The sequence below is a fragment of the Daldinia decipiens genome, assembly GCF_022478715.1.
Source record: "Daldinia decipiens strain CBS 113046 unplaced genomic scaffold F4813scaffold_25, whole genome shotgun sequence".
In the NCBI taxonomy this organism is placed as follows: domain Eukaryota; kingdom Fungi; phylum Ascomycota; class Sordariomycetes; order Xylariales; family Hypoxylaceae; genus Daldinia; species Daldinia decipiens.
In genome coordinates this window covers 386,404-405,291 of record NW_026054568.1, presented here as the reverse complement: position 1 = coordinate 405,291, position 18,888 = coordinate 386,404, and the positions used below count along the sequence as shown (strand labels likewise).

At 47.6% G+C, this 18,888-nt stretch overlaps 4 protein-coding genes across 4 annotated transcripts; 1 reads left to right on the top strand and 3 right to left on the bottom strand.

Moving 5' to 3' along the window:
• Positions 1-43: 43 nt before the first annotated feature.
• Positions 44-3,120, bottom strand: F4813DRAFT_146201 (AAA-domain-containing protein). Its single transcript, XM_049238892.1, has 3 exons — positions 2,732-3,120; positions 543-2,637; positions 44-484 (listed from the first exon to the last, which is right to left on the bottom strand). Exons 1-3 carry the CDS (start codon positions 2,819-2,821, stop codon positions 264-266), a joined length of 2,406 nt encoding a protein of 801 aa, XP_049098091.1. The 5' UTR covers positions 2,822-3,120; the 3' UTR covers positions 44-263.
• A 29-nt stretch (positions 3,121-3,149) lies between these two features.
• F4813DRAFT_365456 (SGT1-domain-containing protein) lies at positions 3,150-5,621 on the bottom strand. The gene is made up of 2 exons (XM_049243919.1): positions 5,419-5,621; positions 3,150-5,347 (listed from the first exon to the last, which is right to left on the bottom strand). The coding sequence occupies exon 2, from the start codon at positions 5,186-5,188 to the stop codon at positions 3,341-3,343; it is 1,848 nt and encodes a 615-aa protein (XP_049098090.1). The 5' UTR covers positions 5,189-5,347; positions 5,419-5,621; the 3' UTR covers positions 3,150-3,340.
• Positions 5,622-5,731: 110 nt separating this feature from the next.
• On the top strand, positions 5,732-9,962 carry F4813DRAFT_146127 (P-loop containing nucleoside triphosphate hydrolase protein). The gene is made up of 4 exons (XM_049238891.1): positions 5,732-6,139; positions 6,210-9,467; positions 9,520-9,620; positions 9,686-9,962. The coding sequence occupies exons 1-4, from the start codon at positions 6,035-6,037 to the stop codon at positions 9,723-9,725; spliced, it is 3,504 nt and encodes a 1,167-aa protein (XP_049098089.1). The 5' UTR covers positions 5,732-6,034; the 3' UTR covers positions 9,726-9,962.
• Positions 9,963-10,182: 220 nt separating this feature from the next.
• On the bottom strand, positions 10,183-11,062 carry F4813DRAFT_391106 (ubiquinone biosynthesis protein COQ9; the record flags this gene model as incomplete). Its single annotated transcript, XM_049247119.1, has 2 exons — positions 10,183-10,515; positions 10,583-11,062. The coding sequence occupies 2 exons, from the start codon at positions 11,060-11,062 to the stop codon at positions 10,183-10,185; spliced, it is 813 nt and encodes a 270-aa protein (XP_049098088.1).
• Between the last annotated feature and the right edge of the window lie 7,826 nt (positions 11,063-18,888).

Here is an 18,888-nt window from a genome sequence, read left to right as displayed (position 1 = left end):
ACCTAGGTACATATATATGTACAACCACCGTTCAGTTCAGTACGGCTCTAGTTTATTGTCATGTGAACAGAAAGATGTCAGTCATATCATCGACATAATTCATATTGAACCGAACGGACGGTCTCATCCTAGACCTAGGTATCGTATGCCAACCCGTCGCTGCCCTCCCCAGAACGCCAATGTGAAGTACGCGCACAGCCGACCATTTCGGTTATTTATATCTACCTCTCGAACAGCCCCCCTGATCGCGACGAGTATTGATTTCACCCGCCACGCTCTCCAAATCTCCTTGCCCAGTCCTCGTACTCCCTAAGACCCTCTTTACTAACGCTCGGGCGGATATTGCGAAGGCTGGCTTTGAAGTCGGCCAGTTCTATGGGCCGAATCTGGTCCATCGTCGTGTGCAGAAGAGCCTCGCCGAGAGCGCGTAGGGGGCCCATTGCTGCATCCTTTGCCAGTGCTGTGATATCCGAGCCAGAGAAGCCTATATAGATAAATTAGCATGCCATTCAAAATATTATATAACTGCTGGTTAATATTACCATCCGTTAGGTCTACCAATTCTGCAATATCAGCATCCGTAAGACTATGCTTCTGCTGGCCTAGCAACGTTTTCAATTGGGTAGTCCTGGTTTCTGCCTCGGGCAATGGTATATACTGGCGCCTCACAAACCTCCGCCTTGCTGCTTCGTCGATCGCCCATGGCAGGTTGGTAGCCGCTAGCACAAGTACTCGATTCGGATCGCCTCGCTCCTTATTTGTCCCGCTGTTGTTCTCGCGTCCCGCTGCGGCTCTCTGTAGATCGCTCCACTGGATAAGGAATTCGGTCTTGATCCTTCTCGTAGCTTCGTGCTCTCCAGACCCGGACCGTTGTGAGAGAAGCGAGTCTATCTCGTCCACAAATATGATGCTTGGTGCCATCATCTTGGCCAGTCCAAATAACGCACGCACGAGCTTCTCGGACTCGCCAAGATATTTACTCGTTAGACTACTCGCCGAGATAGAGAAGAAAGTAGACTTCGACTCCGTCGCGACGGCACGAGCCAGCATCGTCTTTCCCGTCCCTGGAGGTCCAAAAAGTAGCATGCCCCTAGCTGGTTCGCGAAGGCCCATGAATAGGTCCGGTCGTAAAAACGGGTACACCACCGCCTCCCTTAATGCATTTTTCGCAATTTCTAGTCCGGCAACGTCGCTCCAATGGACCTCATCTCCTTGCACAACAATTTCATTGAATATTGCCTTTGCGGCTGCCTCATCTACACCTGCCGGCAAATTCTTCATTATTTCCTTTTTTGTCTTTTCCCAGTCATCTTTGGTCTTATCCCCTTCTTCGGCAGCCGAAGTTGTCGTGGACCGGTCTTCAGCATCGGACGTTATGAGGCATTCCTTCTGCTTACCCTTAAGCTTCCGGCGGGAAGGGCTCGCCCGAAATTGATCGTCGCTAGACGATGCTTCCTCTCTCTTTCCATCATAATTAGATATTTGCCGGCCGACTCGCTTTCTAGCGCTATTCGGCTCAAACACCTTATCATGAGTCAAGGGTTTTCTCTTTATCGAGCCACCCTTAGAACTTGTTCTAGGGGTGGTTTCCAGAGATTCCAAGACTCGAGGGGTAGTATTATTTCGTTCTTCATAACTTAAGCTGCCCGTTTTCCTTGGTGTTGGTCTCCGCTCTGTTCGAATCCCTACAGAACTAGACTCGTCTCGGTCTTGAATGGTCAGAGCTCCCAAAGCACTCGATGCAGCACCGAGAGCGAGAGAGGATGGAGCAGGAGACGAGTAATCGGCCGAAATTTGCATCGAAGCCTCAGGACTTGGGCGGGATGGTATAGATGTAGAACTAGAAGCTTCGGCAGAAACTATCAACCTTCTCGTGTGACTATCCCAATGCCTTGGGGTTGGTGCAGAACTCTTTCGCCCTTGCTCGTAAGACCGCCGTGCCTCTAAAAGCCTTAATGTACTAGTTGTATCAGCAGACGTTCCCCTCTCGAGGCTACTCCAAGCCAACGTGGCAGCCTTGCTGGCCCCAGGACCTTTGGTTATCTTGGCTGGTGTATGCCGGGATGACTTTGAAGATTTGTCTTGTTTACTTGTCCGCAGCGTCGTTCGCATCGTATGCTTTTCCGGGCTAGGCGATCTCGACGATCTCTTTCTCTGGGTGGATACACCATAAGGGGGGAGTGAAGGTGGCGTAGCTGCCGAAGATGATAGCTCCTGGTCTAGTATCGCATTGCGGAGTCCAGCAACTGCTTGCTCCGACGACTTTCTGGAAGGGAACGACGGTCGTTTGGGAAGCGGTGGTTTGGACAGTTCTGTATACGTTATGGCGGGTATTGTTCCGTCACCAATCCATCCTCTTTCCGGCGTGTTGGTGTTTGACCGTGTGCCTAGGCTTCCTTCGGTGCCGATACTCGATTGTGTAAATTGGAATGTTGGGTCCTCCTCTCGAGATATTCGAAGGGCTTCTAGCAGATCGATTCTCTCTTTACACTGCACCTCCAACTCGCGCAAACTTTCCAGCAAAGCACGTTCTGTCTCGGACTTGGGGGAGTAGTTGCCCTGTTTCTTATTCGTTGTGTTCTGCCGTATCTGGTCGAGGGCGTTCCTCCAACATGACATCGCCTCTTTCTCATCTCCCTAGATGTAGAGCAATATAAGCAGTTAGCCTGATTAGATATTCGTCGACCGGCGGTGTTAAACAAAGGGGGTCCTAGTCAGCGCGTGTACATACCTGGCTCTCATAGTAGACAGCTGTCGAGCATTTTAGATAGGCTTCATCATATGTTTTTTGGAGGCTAGAGACGCTGCTACTGGGCCACATCCTTGTCTTATGCTTGCGTATTTGTTGTCCCGTCTAGTGCGAGGGTATGTGATTCTTTAAACGATGTCGCAGGCGTAAGGGATGCGGAGAGGGAGGGTTTATGATTGCATAGGATAAGACATCACAAGAGCAACCTCCTAAAGCCATGTAACGGACGCGTGCGAGGCTCGATATTACAAGCGTAAGTGCCTTAGAGCCGGATCCAGAAACAACGTTGAAGATCTTAAGACTTAAGTCAAGATTCACGGTCCGGGCCTTACATATTTTAGAAGGACCCAGTGACGTCGCGTCGTGATTCTTAGTGGGGTTTGATGACCCAAACCGGTGTGGCTCAGGAGCTTTATATAGTGGGGCATAACTAATATACAAGTTACATACATATGTACCTAGGTACATACACCTATAGTATACCATGTACGTACTATCAAACCAGACCCCTTTTCATCTTGGTTCACTACATAGTACATATGTAACCTCATGAACTTACAGATCAGATTGAAAAGGATAAAACTATACTAATCAATCCCCCTCCTCTTCATCCTCATCCCGGGGAAGCTGTAAACCCATCATACCAAGAATGTTACCTGCAGGGCCTGCCATCCCGGCTTGGCTCTTGAAGCTTTCTAGCAGATTCTTGGCCAGGTTATAGTCAACATCAACCTCCTCCTCACTACTCTCTTCTTCGTTGTCAACCTCTTGTTCTAGAGTAGCTTTCCCTTTCCCTTTCCCTTCAGAATTATCTCCATCTTTTGCTTCTATTGCTTTTGTTTTTCCGGCCTGAGGATCAAGTTTTAATGCACCATGCTCTTTCAATTCAGCTTCCATCTGAGCAGCCAATTGCTTTATGGCAGCATCCTCGTCTTCTTCAATAGTAGTACCATATGTAGCAACGGATGTTGAGGTCCCGGATACTTTCTCCGAGTTTGTAGGCTCCACAGGGGACAATCCCATCATCTCCCTCATCATCCTCGAAAACTGTTCTTCGTCAAAACTGACTTCTTTATCCTCATCGTCGCTATCTTCCTCCTCATCCGAGATATCATCATCTTCATCCATATCTTCTAATTCAGCACCTTCTACGCCGGCACCTTCGTCGTTCAGGAAAGCTTCAAAACGGGATACAATCTTTTTCAAATCTGCCTGCGCCGAAGGATCGCCAAACTCACCCTTCGGTCGGCTTCGAGGGCCACGGTTTCCTTGCAACTCATCTTCGAAGTCTTCAAAGTTGATGTCCAGCCAAGATTCGTCGTCCTCTCTGTGCACATCTTCCCAAGTTTCGATGTCTTTGTTAGTCGGGAGTGCCTGAGCCCCGTCCTCTTCAACATCTTCGAGTAGCATAGCAAATTCACGCGCAAGACGATTATCTTTCGTGTCTGCGTTAGTAGCAAGCATCTCGAAGCCGCTTGTTACCTTCATGCCCATTTCTAGGCCCGCTAAACTCTTTTGATTATCATCTGCGTTAGAAATATGCTTCTCAGCAGCTTCAAATGCAGTGCTCCATATCGGAGGAGGCGAGAAACGCTGAGACTTGAGCTGTGCGAAAAGTATTTTTGTGAATTTTATACTGACAGTCACAAGGTCCTCAGGCGGGAAATGTATTTTCGCAGAAGGTGATGTGAGAGGCTTCATTGCAACTGGGTCTCGAAGGTAAAACACCTCGATAGCAGGGGCAATAGTGGAAGGCTTTTCGTGCAAGATATAAGCAAGTTTTCTGGGTATCGTAACTAGCGAGCGGTGTATCGAATCTGTGATTTGTCCGGGATACTTCTCTAACCTGTAGAAAGCTTCGGCTTCGACGAATGCAGAATGCACTAGGGAGTTAGGGTTCGATTTAATATAGCGAACAGCTTCGGTTAAGGATAACGGTCGCTTCACTCCCGAACTTGCAGCCAGGGGGAGTAGATGGAGGTTTCCACCGTGTATCCATGATCGGTTGCCATCTATCTCCGGGCTTAACCATTTTGGTAAGACGTTAGCTGCCTCGACAAGCAGAAATTCTCCATCATCGTCGAAGATTCTGACCCAAAGATTGGGATAAGATTTGGTTAATTCTCGAAGTAGATAGACTATGAGCCATTCATCCTCGACCGAGTCTCCGTAGTCTGTGGTCCCATGCAAGTAGACCAGATCCTGATCTCTTTCGATACGCAGTTGAAAAGAATCTCGTTGCCATATGTATTCCCTAGCAATGCTATCGCAGAGCTGTGTAGCTGCTTTTCGGATATTTTCAAGCTCCGAGAGAAGGTTGCGCGATTCCAGTTTACTGTCGATGACGAATAATAAATATTCCACACAGTTTTCTGGTAATCTCCTGGGGAACTCATTGAACTCCCCCTCAGAGAATCCAATATTATCTTCAGAATCCATCGACCGAGACTTGATAGGTACCAAATGCGAGAAGATATAGCAGATTATGTCCTAGAAATTATAGAAAATTTGTGACTAAGTGCTCTCGAATCATATGGTGTTTAGATGGCAAACGGGACAGAAGTGACAAAGAGTCGAGTTAATAGGTGAGTTTTGTAGCTAATATCAGTGAAGTTAGGACATAATCACAGATGATAGAAATTATGTGGGTAGAACTTGTTTAGACTCACTTATACGGTATTAAAAAATTGTTGAGCATATGAAGCGTCCTTCTTAATTAGCATAATTGATAACTTTAGTTAATAATCGCTCTAAACTTTTTTTCTCCTTTTAGTTTGAAGCTATCTTGATACATGCTAATACAACATAGCACTTGACATCTGAGGTATGTAGTTCAATACATTCAATAGATGTAGCAAGGGTTTTGTTGAACCCCTGCTATTTGAAGAAACTAAAGGCAGGTGGGGCAGGTGACGGACGGTTCGGTTCCTTATGAGGTACATAGTACTTACATACATATTAGTGGGCATGTTACATTAGGTAACCTAACCTATGTATGTACATAATCTACCAGGGTTCGCGCCTGACAACCGCGTCTCAATTGTCGCGTCAGGTCTTTATGAAATTCCATTAATTGCATTTACATGTAATTAGTCTATTCCGTTTGAGTCTCTCTCCGTTTGACCTTGTACCCTTTTCCCCGTTGACCGTTACCCACAATGACCTACCCTTTCTGACAATTGCAATTGTCTTACCCCGGAGGATTCGGCCTTCTTCTATGCAAAATCTAAGACGAGCCCCTCAATTCAGTTGGCACAGCCAACCTATAAAGCAAACGAAACAGTCATGTCCCCCGCATCTACGAAGCGCTCTCGTCGCGCTGCATTCGACGGAGATGAAGAAGATGGAGTTACTATTGCCCAGGCTAGTTCTAGTCTGAGAAGTGAATCCGTAAGTAGACAATCCCATTCTACAATCCAAGTACACCCCGACTAATTGCGATCTGACATCTTGTATACAGCACCGAAAGAAGATTCGAACCTCAAATGCCGGCCCAAGTAGGAAATCAGCTTGGATGCCTCATCAAGAAAGTACTTCTGGCTCCGATGAGGACGAAGCGATGCAGGAGCCCGAAGAGCATCCGAGCCCACCAGCTGCGACGCAGTACGAGAAGATGCGCGATGCCGGCTTTAGACATCTTGAGAATACCGATTTAGATGATCAGCGAGCAACACAACGCCTGAAGAGCCGTCCTCATATGCTTGGCGAGAACCAGGTAGCTCTCAATGCTATCATCGAAAGCATCACCTGCTTCAACTTCATGTGCCACACAAGACTGCACGTCGAACTCGGACCTCTGCTCAACTTCATAGTGGGAGAGAACGGAAGCGGCAAGAGCGCTATCCTAACAGCAATAACTCTATGCCTAGGCGGTAAAGCTAGCGCAACGAATCGTGGCGGAAGTCTACGCAGTTTCGTTAAGGAGGGTCAAGAGAATGCCGTTCTAATCGTCAAGATCAAGAACCAAGGTCCCGATGCGTACAAGCCGGAGCATTACGGGGAGTCTATAATCGTAGAGCGACATTTCAGCAAATCTGGTGCGAGCGGGTTCAAACTTAAATCATCTACCAATAGGATTATATCGACCAAGAAAGGCGATGTAGATGATGTCGTTGAGTACTACTGTCTTCAAGTCGATAACCCTCTTAATGTACTCTCTCAAGATAACGCACGCCAGTTCCTTAATGCTGCTACCCCTGCCGCCAAGTATAAATACTTCGTCCAGGGCACCCAGCTAGAGCAACTCGACCAGGATTACCAACTTCTTCAAGAAACACTTGAAGCAAATGAGACAAGACTTATAGCGTTCCGGGATAACATCACGTTTCTCAAAGAGAAGAGCGAAAAGGCTGTAAAACTGAGAGACGCGCTCACAAAGAGTGCGGAGATGCGAAGACAATCCAAGGTTTACTCGAACCAGTTGGCGTGGGCCCAAGTCATGGAGCAGGAGGCTATTCTACAGCAGAAGGAGGACGCCATACTGGCATCCCAAGAAGATATTCGTCGAATGGAAGCGACGATTGCAGAAAAGACAGGGATCCTTGAAAATATTGACGATAAAGTCCGAGAAGCTGGCGAAGCCTTGGACTTACTTCGCCAGGAAGAAGGCCAATTCAAGGAGAAAGAAGAAGAAGCGAAGGCAAACTATGAACGCGCAAGACAATCGATCGAGACAACCCATACCCAAGAGAGGGACATCTATCAGCAACTCAACAATGCTTCCCAGAAGGTCAAGGAGTACGAGAAGAAGATCCGTGAAGAAGAGCAGCGTCTGGAGGAAGTAAACGGTGGCGTCCTTGCTGAGAAGCAAAAAGAATTGGACGACGCAAAACGTGCTGTGGAAGATATCAGAGAATCGCAGAGGACCCATGCCGAGCGTAACTCTAGTCTCTTGAGCGAACGTGACGAGGCCCAGAGGAAAGCACAAGAGTCCGAAGACTTGGTCGGACAGAAGCGACAGGAAGTTTCAGCTGCTGAATCTCGGATACGTACTCTATCCCAAAACCGCAGTGACCCGCTTGCGGGTTTCGAGTCGCAAGTGCCCCAGCTTCTACGACTCATCGAGAGTGACAGCGGATTTTCGCAGAAGCCTATTGGCCCCATCGGTACCTATGTTCAGTTAACTAAGCCCAAGTGGTCGTCAATTCTTGAGAAGATATTCGGAGCCAGCCTTAATGGGTTCGTTGTTGCAACCAAAGCCGACCAGGCCCGGTTATTCTCACATATGGAGAGACTGAGAGTCCGAAGCTGCCCCATCTTTATAGGTTCAAGCACTGTGATCAGTAACTTAAGGGAGCCTGATAGGAACTTTGATACGATATTGAGGGTATTGAAAATCGACGACCCGCGCGTGAGAGATCAACTAGTCATCAACCACCACATTGAGCAAACTATCTTGATCGAACGACGAGAAGAAGCAGAGCGCGTCATGTTTGACGGACAACCGCCGGAGAACGTCGCAGTGTGCTTATCCTTTCACGACAAGAAAAGGGGCCACAGGTTGCGACTTACGAGACGCGGTAATAATATGTCTACCAGCCCGGTTGCGCCTAGCAATGATCAAAAGCCCCGTATGAAGACTGAGGATGTAGAGTCACAGATCAATTACTTCAAAGAATCCCTTGAGCAGCTTAGGGCAGAGTATCGGGAGTTGGAGACGTCCAGAAGGTCCTCTCAGCAAGCGGTCCAGCGTTGCGTCCAGGCCATTTCTCAGCACAAGAGGCAAGAAAACGGATTCGAGAAAGACTTGCGCAACGCCCAAGCTCGAGTTACCCACGTCGAAGAAGAGCTCGACAAGTTTGAAGGCGTCGACAACAAACTGCAAGGATACAGGAATGACCTCCAAGAAGCTATGAATCAGAAGGACCACTATGGCAACCAGTATGGTGAGCTAGCCATGCAGAAGCAGGAGATGAATAAGGAGGTAGAGGGTATGAAAGAAGAATTCAGCAAGGCTAAATTAGCCTTTCGGGACTACAAAGCCAGGATCACCAAGGCTGAAGATAAAGTTAAGAGGTTTGAGGAGACTCGGCGCGTAGCCCTGGTCGAGAAGAACCAAGCTTACGAAAGTCTTGACGTGGCGAAGGAGGGCAAAGCCGACGCAGAGAGGTCCAAGAAAAGACAAGAGGAATTAGTTGCCGACTATATACGACAGGCGAGCGATGTCGCTGCCGAGCGTGCTTACATACCTGAAGGGGAGACTGTCCGAAGCATCGAGCGCAAATTTGAGTCCATCAAGGAGCAGCTGAGGAAGATCCGCAGTCAGCTCGGCGCATCAGATGAAGAAATTCAGAATCGTGCCTCACAAGCAATCCAGGAATACCGAGAGGCCAAGAAAAACTACAAGGACCTCACTTCGCTTGTGGACGAGCTGAAGAAGGCGCTGATGGATCGACTACGGAAGTGGAGGACATTCCAGCGCCTTATCTCTGCACATGCCCGATGCAACTTCAACTACCTTCTTAGCGAGCGTGGCTTCAGAGGCGAGCTCTTTCTCGACCACAAGGCCAAGAGGCTTCGAGTTCAAGTCGAGCCGGATGAGACGAGGAGGAGTAGCGCAGGTCGAAATACGAAAACTCTATCTGGTGGAGAGAAATCGTTCTCATCTATATGTCTTCTTCTTGCCATCTGGGACGCAATGGGATCTCCCTTACGATGTCTCGACGAGTTTGACGTTTTCATGGACAATGTCAACCGTGCTATTAGCACAAACATGCTCGTAAGTTGCTATGTCTTCGTGAGTGGCATCATCTTGTTAACTAATGCCGCAGATTACCACCGCTCGTCGCTCCGTCGGCAAGCAATTCATTCTCATCACCCCTAATGCCATCGAGGGTCGTGCAAAGATCGATAAGGACGTCAAAATTATCAGGCAAGTCCTCATTCTTCAATTATCGCTGTGGCATGTACTAGATAGTAGAACTAACAGTATATCAGGCTCACGGACCCACGACAACGGCTTCTTGCCGACCATTAATATAACTTGGTCTAGCATTACGGTTATAGGAATTTCATGTAGGGTTAGTACAGCACCCATCCGGCGGCTAAGGGCATTCGGTGGTTGTGTCTCAGGGAATCATGGTGTTGGAGCGTTTTTGGGGTGACTTCAGGCCCTCGTGCCAGCATGGTATTAGGAGGGAAGGAAAAAAAGTAAAGGTCCGGACGTAAACTAGTGTTGGCTTCATTGCCGTTTCGAGTATATTGTACAAATAGAGCCGAGCTGTTCAATATGAATTACGCATATATATCTGCGACTTGACTACCGCTGTAGTCTTGATCCTGTTTCGTAGACGCCACCTGCCTGCAACCGTTGCAATAGTAATTATGTACAATACATACCAGTTTTCTCTATCAAGTACACCTTCAGACTTCTGCCCTCCTACAAGCTAGTAAGCCCGTCCGGGCAGAGTCAGGCCTCGTTAATTTAACTTATCTTATATTCTAACACCCTTACTCCTCAACACATTCACGCCCGCCGACGCCGTAAACCCAACCCACTGGGCGACGCTGCCCAGGGCACCGCCCACGGTGCTCGTCTCGTCGAGGCGCCGCTGTAAAAAGGCGCGCGTCTCGCCGTACCCCGGGGACCGGTCGTTGGTCATGAATAGCTCGGATGAGGCGTATATGACGGAGAGAGTGCCGCGCTTCGTGTACCAGGATGGGTCGACTGATGTGTCGCCGGAGAGGAAGTAGATCTCGTCGGCGAGGAGGGCGAGTTCGCGGAGGGAGGAGGGGATGTGGGAGGGTTGGGCCATTAAGGCTAGGGCCTGGAGGGAAGGTGGGGGGGTTAGTATAGATGTCGTAGGTTTGAGCGGCGGAGAAGATTAGACTCACCTCCTGCCACCGATGATTAACCTCCGAGTTCGACAACAGGCGTTCCCACGTCAGTCTCTCCACCTTCTCGGGCACTTTTGACAGCCCCCCCTGCTCCTCCCCCTCCCCCTCGCTGCCGAAGATGGCCTTGGCCCGTGGCGCCAACGCCTCCCGCTTTGTTGCTAGGTGGTACCGGATCAGGCTATACGGGCCCTCGGGCACGACGTTGGTGCTGATGTCCGGGTACCCGGCGTCGCGGGCGCCGAGGGCTAGGGCGTGCTGGGTGAAGCCGTGCTCGGGGACGTAGTTGTAGGCGGAGGAGAGGATGGCGCGCTCGGCGGTGTTGAAGGTGGCGGGGGGTGGTGGGTGGTCGTAGGAGTGGTAGGGGCGGGGGAGGAGGATGGGGGTAGCGATGCGGGTGCGGGTGCGGGTAGTGGTGGTGGTGGTTTGGCGTAGGAGGGTTGTTGCCAGGCGTGTTGATGGTGCCCGTGACGGGGCCATGGTTTATTTAATATCTAGGGTATGCTAGCCGAATTCTAGATTTATATAGTTCAATTGGTTGGTTGGTTAGTTGGTTAATTGACCTCCAATCGACTAAAAGTCAGATCGTGAAGTTCGGATGCAAGCAAATGATGATCTTTTTTTTTTAGAGACGAAATTGTTGCTATGTAATCCGTAATAGTAAGTCGCTCCGGCTCCAGCTGTCACGGACCGTTCGGGCTGGTCCGCAAAGCTTTGAGACCCGGGAATCTCCCGACTTTTCGGGGATACCTAGAAACTTGTTGGTGGATCCCCTGGCAGCAACTAACATGGATGGATGAATCTAAGCCCCCACATGGCTCTTTTTTATGTATGTACCATGGTACCGACTACAAACAATCTTACCAGTCTACATATAGTACCTAACATAGATGCTAATACAATGAAATTCCAGTTTCAACAAGGTACTTGATTACCTCGGTACTTAGACCTCAAAAGGACCAAGGGACAAAGGAAAAGGGAATAAGGATATTTACCTATTTTAGACCTAATACGGAATTTTTGAAGACTTCTTTTTTTGTTTTGCTTTTTCCTTTTCTGCAACGTTGGATGGCCTGGCCTGGCCTGGCCTGGCCTATCCCCCTATGCAGTGGTCATCCCGCTCGAAATCAAATCGTTGGCTCCGAGAAGACTCTACTACGTGAAGGGCAACCTTAGGCGGGACCCAGATGAAGTGGTCGGCCAGGGGTGGGTTGAAGACTTTTTCGATATTGCCAGATTCATACATAGGTAGGTACCAGTAGGTATTCATGGCATTTCTATTAGTAACGAGGGTGGTTCTAGAAGCTGTAGGCTACGTCTTTACTATGGGCATTATTATGTTGGGTATTTATATCTTAAAAGTGTAGGCTTAGTATTAATGGTATGGATGTTAGTCCCAAGGTTTAAAGCCTGTTATAGAGGTACCCTTCTTAATAACCGACAACAGATCGAGATTTTGTCGCGAATCGCTTCCCTGTTCTGCCTTGATTCGGTTTCCATCTCCATGGTTTCTTATCCATACATTGGCCTTTAGCATAGGAATAATCCTTTGCATATGTAGCTCATGTTAGCAGCCCTACGAGGACTCGGTAAACGACGGCCGGTCTTCCTATTGGATTCCCTATTTACGGAATAGCGGTGATGTGACGAAATATCCTCTGAAGTGGGTAGCGACAGCCAGGGGGGCGATGTGACTTGACGTTGCCAGCCTTATTAGACGATATAGAGGTTCACGAACGTACATCTTTTAGGTATACGTAATAATAAACAGGTACATACATAGTAGACACAGTGCTGTAACTAATGACATGACGAGTTCGCGAGTTCCCCAGGAAGTGGTAGCAGTGAAAACGCCACAGCGCCTATTCCCCTGAGATCCCCGCTAGCAAGATAGGCATCCGGGTTTGGTATTGGGTAACTTCGCGTGCTATGTGAACCTATCACCTATCGTTGCCTCGCCGCGGAGCAGGGGGTTAGCAGGCATGAACCGTAGCCCCTCCGGTCTCCTCTCGCGGTTACGGGTATGTCTATGTACGAGAGGGGTCAAGGCTCTGAGTGCGACGACTTTGGTCGGTGCCCATACAGAAAATCTATTCAACTATGTGTCTTACAATCTTGTCCTGAAGGGATGTAGAAGTGACGGCAATATCTTAACGGTTTTCAACTATTAAGCAAGCCATAAGCATCGTAAAGGAGGCAAAGCGCCTCTCGGCAGTAGCATTGTGATCGAGGACAAACATTATATGTCGGTTCCCAAGCTTGTTGTACATGCATAGTATGGGGGAGGAGAGATGCGACTAATGTCCTGCTTTTAACAGGCAGACAGGAAGGCTTTGGAAGTGATGCTACAAAGTCATGTTCCTTTCTAGCTAGTAAGGGAATAATCTAGTAACACCACGTCTGCTGTGTCACCACCGCGTTGCAACTGAGGACGAATATTGGCTCCTGGTCCTAGAGAAGCGGCACTTTGCGAGCGGGCAGGACGCCAATCACTAATGGAGCAGCCTCTGGGTGTGTAAATAGGGGAAACTCCTTATAGCCTAGCTACCTTGACGCGAATTCGGCAACGATGATGCTACCGCTTTTGTCCTGATCTGATCTAGCGATCAGTGACAATGATGATGGGCCTGTGTCATTGTACCAGATGTCTTGAGTGTTAATACTGCCAGCGGAGATGCAGGGATATTTCCGCCAGGATGCAACCCGCTTGAATGAGTCTTATTTTTTTTTCTATGGCGGTGAACTAGAGCTGGCTCGCCGGTGAACTATACATACGTGTTGCTCTTCCATCGAACTGCGTAGCAGGTATTAGAACCTGCTAGGATTTCCGCTGCGATCTGGGTTCGAGTCTGTCTGTCTGCAGTAGGAATGTTGATGCATTATGGATATGGGGCTAGGATTCCCAACTCATTCAAGTAGCTAACAGTTGTTTTCCCATAATGGGCGAACGTTATACATTATTCCGGTATCATTCTCGACGAAAACGGATGGTTTACTATCCTCTAACCTCCTTCTGAAGAACAAGGAGCTTGATCACTATGGCACAATACTGAGGACGGGATAGGAGTTACAGTTACGATTTACACTACCCAACGCGCTATCTTACATGTAACCTAATCTGCTAAGGAGAAGATCTACTGTCAACCTACATGCTTTCGAACCGATCATTCGGAGAAGCTGGTAAAATATATAAACGGTCAAGGCAACGAGTCGGTTAGATATAGGCATAACATCTAAGCCCGGCGCTGCGTGCACCAACGAATACAACTCTTCCGTATGTACAGCTATAGAAATGTAAGAACTTTCCGCATAAGAAAATCTTTAAAGACATCGTGCGGAGGCTCGGAGCCGACAACTAGGAAAGGCTTGGTTCGCGCTGCAGCCGACCATTAAAGGACCAACCCTGCATTTTAATGTGATAGATCAGAAAAGGAAGAGGAAAAAAGAAAAATCTGGTAAGCCCCTCCCAGCGTCTTAAGGTGACTAAACCGGCCAGTTTTTTGCATCTCGAATCGCAACGAATTGCCATGCCTGGCGGACAAAAATTCAAGCATTGGGGCTTTCGAGGGGGTCAGTCCCACTGGACGCACTTATTATATATTAATAGACACGCCCGATAGAAGCAGGCTACGGTCCTGTCCTGTACGATGGGGTGCTGTGTGTGTGTGTGTGTGGTGTGCGTGGTGTGTGTGCGTGCGTGTGTACTTTGCATGGTTTGCGTACCCAGGATGTGGATGCAACTGTGACAACGATCCCAGATGTTGGTACATATAACCTACCTCTATGGGAGGTAGGAATGTAGACTTGAGAGACATGGCTGGCTGCAGCGGGCCGACCTATCCAATGCGGTGGCCGCGGCACCAACCGCCGTTAAGGCTTGCGTGCATCGACCATTTTATGTTTTGCACTACTCGTACATACGCAAGAAGGGTTGAGGAGCTGTAGGGTTGTCTCGAGGGAACATATCTCGTATGCGTCGGGAGGTAGATTTGGTTGTAGATGGAAACAAGAAAAAAAGAGCTACAAGATCGAGTTCCGTCAAGGTACCGAGCTTGGGCCACTGTGACCGGGGGTTCCGGAGACGATGCCATCTCTAGAAATTCCTACATGAGATACATATCATATAACTACCTATGTATACATTACCCATATATACATTACCTAGGTATATAGTAAAAGGTCAAGGTTATGGTAGATGATTGAGCACTGCCCCTTTTTATATACGCAGCAGGTATAACATTTGAGATTTTACTTACGCCACTTTTATACGGACATCTTGTTCGATACATACCTTACCTCTAGGATATCATATGCTTAGGTATTTAGATGTATCTCGTCGAAGAACCTTCAAATATATGTAGTCGGATAGGTACCTGTGGAATGACGGCAAGCGCCAAGGTCGTGCGTTCTTCAGGGATTAAGAGCGGGAACTATTTAATCCTTGCTCTATCACTGATATAAACATCCATATACATATACATGTGCGTGTACACGATGTGCCTATCCGTTGCTTTGCTTGTACTTAGTATGTTGTGCTTCCTGGTGTGAGGTACTCCTTACGAAAGGAATAGAATTGGGTTGCCCTATGCACGTCCCAAACATGGTGAATAAAATAGACAAGGCCACCTATAATATCGTAAAGTGCCCAGAGATCGTTAAGCTCAGACATGAAATATATACATGGCATTGGGTAAGATTTAGATCGAGGACCTCGATAACAGATTGGCCAAACCCTTCCAGCAATACCCCATACGTCCACAGTATGACATATGTAGCGTCGATAGTTTCCTGTTCTACAATTGTAGTTACGGTAGGGCTAGCCTGTCAGCGTCTCGTATATACATACATAGGTTCTGTAAAGTAGCACTTTTGGATTCTAAGCTAAGCCTATCTATTTATCGAAAAGAAGCAATCGAAACTTATCTTACGATCGACACTGTTTGGACATTCAATCCTTGAATATTTTACTAAGTACATACCTGAACCAAACACGCCCCAGGCTTTACTCCAATTCAGGATTAGTAGCTATGATGGTGGACAGATTTGGGCCCGTGTTTGGGGGACCGTTCATACCAAGCAAATAGGATATTGGATTGACACGTGCTTCTTACATCAAGCAGAGTTACCTTGCATTTCTGTATGTACATACATAAGTAAGTGTGTCGACTTGCAAGACCCTGGCATATCTCGCCCGACCAAAGCTAAGTAAATCAACAGAATACGTAAAAGACCAAATAAGCTGTACTGACCAAATACCTATTCAGCTCTACATACCTATGTCATAACTGATATATAGTAATTCGTTTAAATGGCTAGTCTTGCCTATAGCCGGCGTGGAATTCTCATACGACAGCTCGATAAAGCGGCCACGTAAGCCTCAGCTAAAATACCCAGTTCGCATATTTATATGTAACATCGTGAATATATATTAGGTGAGTGTGCATAGGTGGGTAGGCTCTAGGCGTACATAGTTAAAAATTGCAAGTAACTAGATATAAAAACAAAATGTATACCATCGCTAATATTTAAGAGGTAGTTATATAAACCAAAGATATTGCAAGGCTTTACTTAACTACACCATGTTACATATACATACTTAACTTAAGTAAGTATTTAGCAGATAGATTTGGATCTTTTGTTGTAACATAATAACCTGATCCTTTAAAATAGAATACCTAGATAAGATTTTATAAAACTAATATTCAAAGTATCAATACTTGGGATAATAACCAAAGTTGATATGTAAATATTCAATGGTAAGCGCTTAACGAAATAAACATCGGAATAGGTTTTTCTTCTAGTACGGTATGAGGTGCGGTTAAACACGGTTATTAGAAACTGTATCTAATTTGATGACAGGGGTAGTAAAAGCATAACATATGCATTAGTGGGGAATAATCACGATTACGGGGCTAATTTTCCTGGTCCGAGAAGACCAGTTGCCCTAAAATGGACCAATGACAACTAGCAGTTCAGCTGACTCGGACGCGGTAATCTTCCCTTCCTATTTTGGGGGCCGCTTTTTCCAATCGCGTTGCTTTCAGCCCAATTCCCATCCCATCCCATCCCATCCACGCACACACACAACCAGCAATTCACATCGAACGCATCTCCCCAGATTTTTCCCTTTCCCTTTCCTATTCTCGTCGATATTGGGGACTGGTACCCTCTCCTGCAGCACATCACCGTTCGAGTTCAGGTACGTACGTATGAGAGCCGCCGACCATCAGGTCGCATATGCATACCCATCTAACCCCCAAGCTACCCTTTTGCCTTTTGTTGTTGTTTTATTTCAGTTTTTATTATTAATCCCAGGCATTTTTTTTATTTATTCCCCAACCTTTCATTTTGCCCGCGCCTAGCACCACCAACCAAAGTCGCTGTACACACACATATCGCGCAACACCAGCAAACAGCACCTCGCCTCGCCTCACCTGACATTGCATTCAGAAAGGAGATACATACGTTCGCGTCTCTAGCCTCAACTATCCATAATAGCAAAGCAGCTAGCGCCCTCTCGGGTGTACTGCCGCGTGTCTACATCTACAAGAATCGCTGCCATTTGCTGGTTGCTTGTTGTTACGGATAGTGGGTAGGCTGGAGTTGGTGTCGCTGCCTGTGCTGTGCTGTGGTCACTTTTCTCTTCCTGCATGCAATACATACATACATCATACATATCTACATCCTACATACCATACCTACCTACCATACCATACCCATCCCATCTACCACCTATCCGTATACGGGACCAACCTGGAGAGGCGCTCTGTCAGCACTGTCTATTGTGCAATACGGATGCAGAGGCGCTGAATCACACCCGATACAAGCACTCTTGTACCTCTTACACTCTTGTCATTTTTTATTATTATTCTCTCAGGCCTTAGTTCCCCCCTTTTTTTTATTCCCTCCAGCTAGGTAGCGAGGGGTCCCAACCTGTTGTTGTCTAATAATCACCCCCGAGAGATTCGACACACTCCTTGTCACTTCGAAGGCTCACCCCTCCAATACAGATATACCTTTCTTCCCGGCGTTCTCGTTGGTACACTACTGTCATCGGAGAAAAAAAATCTTCTCAGACAAGGCGGCCAAGCTCGACAAAGTGCTTTCTGAACATATTTAACTATGGGTAAGTCCACACCACCATCTTGATATCTTCGAGCTACACAAATGTCTATACAACGCTGTGGATTGTTTTTCTACTCACCGAATCTCGCGCGTCTTCCGAGTCCTTCTTGTTCTTCTCTTCCCCTTTCTTCTCTTTCATAGTCCATCATCCCTATCTATCCTATCCATATCCACATCCCGCACTACCTATCCAACTTTGTACAGGACAGGCGTACGTACATACATACTACCTCCTGCACTCGCATACTCCCCCGGCTGCCGAATCAGATCCTGCCCTGGCTACCCGTTAACGGTATTCCTTACCCCAAAATCATGCCTAGAGGCATAAAACAAATGCCTCTGCGACGTGTTACTACCTCTACCTTCACGTCTGGCTTGTAACAGCCCACAGCATTACCCGCTCCCATATTCCTACCTTCTCCCAAACACCCCCACCACCCAATCACACTCTTCCCTGGCACCCTTTGCTCGGCTCACTCCCCTGGTTTCTCTATCATCACCATCTACCTACCCGCTATGCCGTTTTATACAAGCCGCAACCCACCCCGAGGCCTTTAATACGCCGCGTTCCCTCTCCACCCCCGTCCCTGGACGCTTTCCCTTCCCGATCCACTAATGGTCTGGCCTTCGAACACTTCCGTATGCGACCACGGCACGTCAGATCGCTACAGTTGAAACTTTCCAATTTAACCTATTGTTCATAACAATTACTTCTTTTTATATTCGATCTTTGGGATTTAGCTTCTAACTCACGACCTTTTGAATAGCTGATTCCGGAGATACATATCGCCCTGTGAAGGTAAGCAAAATCAGCAGTCAATTTTCTAAGTTTGGTCAGTTGGAATTTGGCATCCCAGCCAAGTCCCAGAATTATTCGTCTGTCACCTTCTTTGGCGGGTCGGTTGGTTTGAATGGCGGCAAAACTTTAAATGAATAATTCGTTCGTGCAAGGGGGAAGAGTCGTTCCTGACAGCTTCTCCCCATGCTATTTTTGCTTTTGAGCTAGAAAGGGGCACCAAGACAAATCGAGCCGACTCTAGCATATAAAGTTTGCTCTCTCCCCGAGGAGCTGCGTGCAAGTTTTTGAACGTTGTGCCCTCCACTGAATCGAGGGATTTTCTTACCACACCTCAGCAAATCCGCCTAGAGAGAATCCTGGTCCCAACAATTGATTCCGTCGA

What these genes read in the sequence shown, in the direction of transcription:
- F4813DRAFT_146127 (XM_049238891.1), top strand. Translation starts at nt 6,035, where the DNA reads ATGTCCCCCGCATCTACGAAGCGCTCTCGTCGCGCTGCATTCGACGGA. An exon ending in CTATTAGCACAAACATGCTC is followed by an intron (nt 9,468 to 9,519) that starts GTAAGTTGCTAT and finishes CTAATGCCGCAG; the next exon opens with ATTACCACCGCTCGTCGCTC. An exon ending in AAGGACGTCAAAATTATCAG is followed by an intron (nt 9,621 to 9,685) that starts GCAAGTCCTCAT and finishes ACAGTATATCAG; the next exon opens with GCTCACGGACCCACGACAAC.
- F4813DRAFT_365456 (XM_049243919.1), bottom strand. Translation starts at nt 5,188, where the DNA reads ATGGATTCTGAAGATAATATTGGATTCTCTGAGGGGGAGTTCAATGAG.
- F4813DRAFT_146201 (XM_049238892.1), bottom strand. Translation starts at nt 2,821, where the DNA reads ATGTGGCCCAGTAGCAGCGTCTCTAGCCTCCAAAAAACATATGATGAA. An exon ending in CTGTCTACTATGAGAGCCAG is followed by an intron (nt 2,638 to 2,731) that starts GTATGTACACGC and finishes CTCTACATCTAG; the next exon opens with GGAGATGAGAAAGAGGCGAT. An exon ending in ATTGGTAGACCTAACGGATG is followed by an intron (nt 485 to 542) that starts GTAATATTAACC and finishes TTATCTATATAG; the next exon opens with GCTTCTCTGGCTCGGATATC.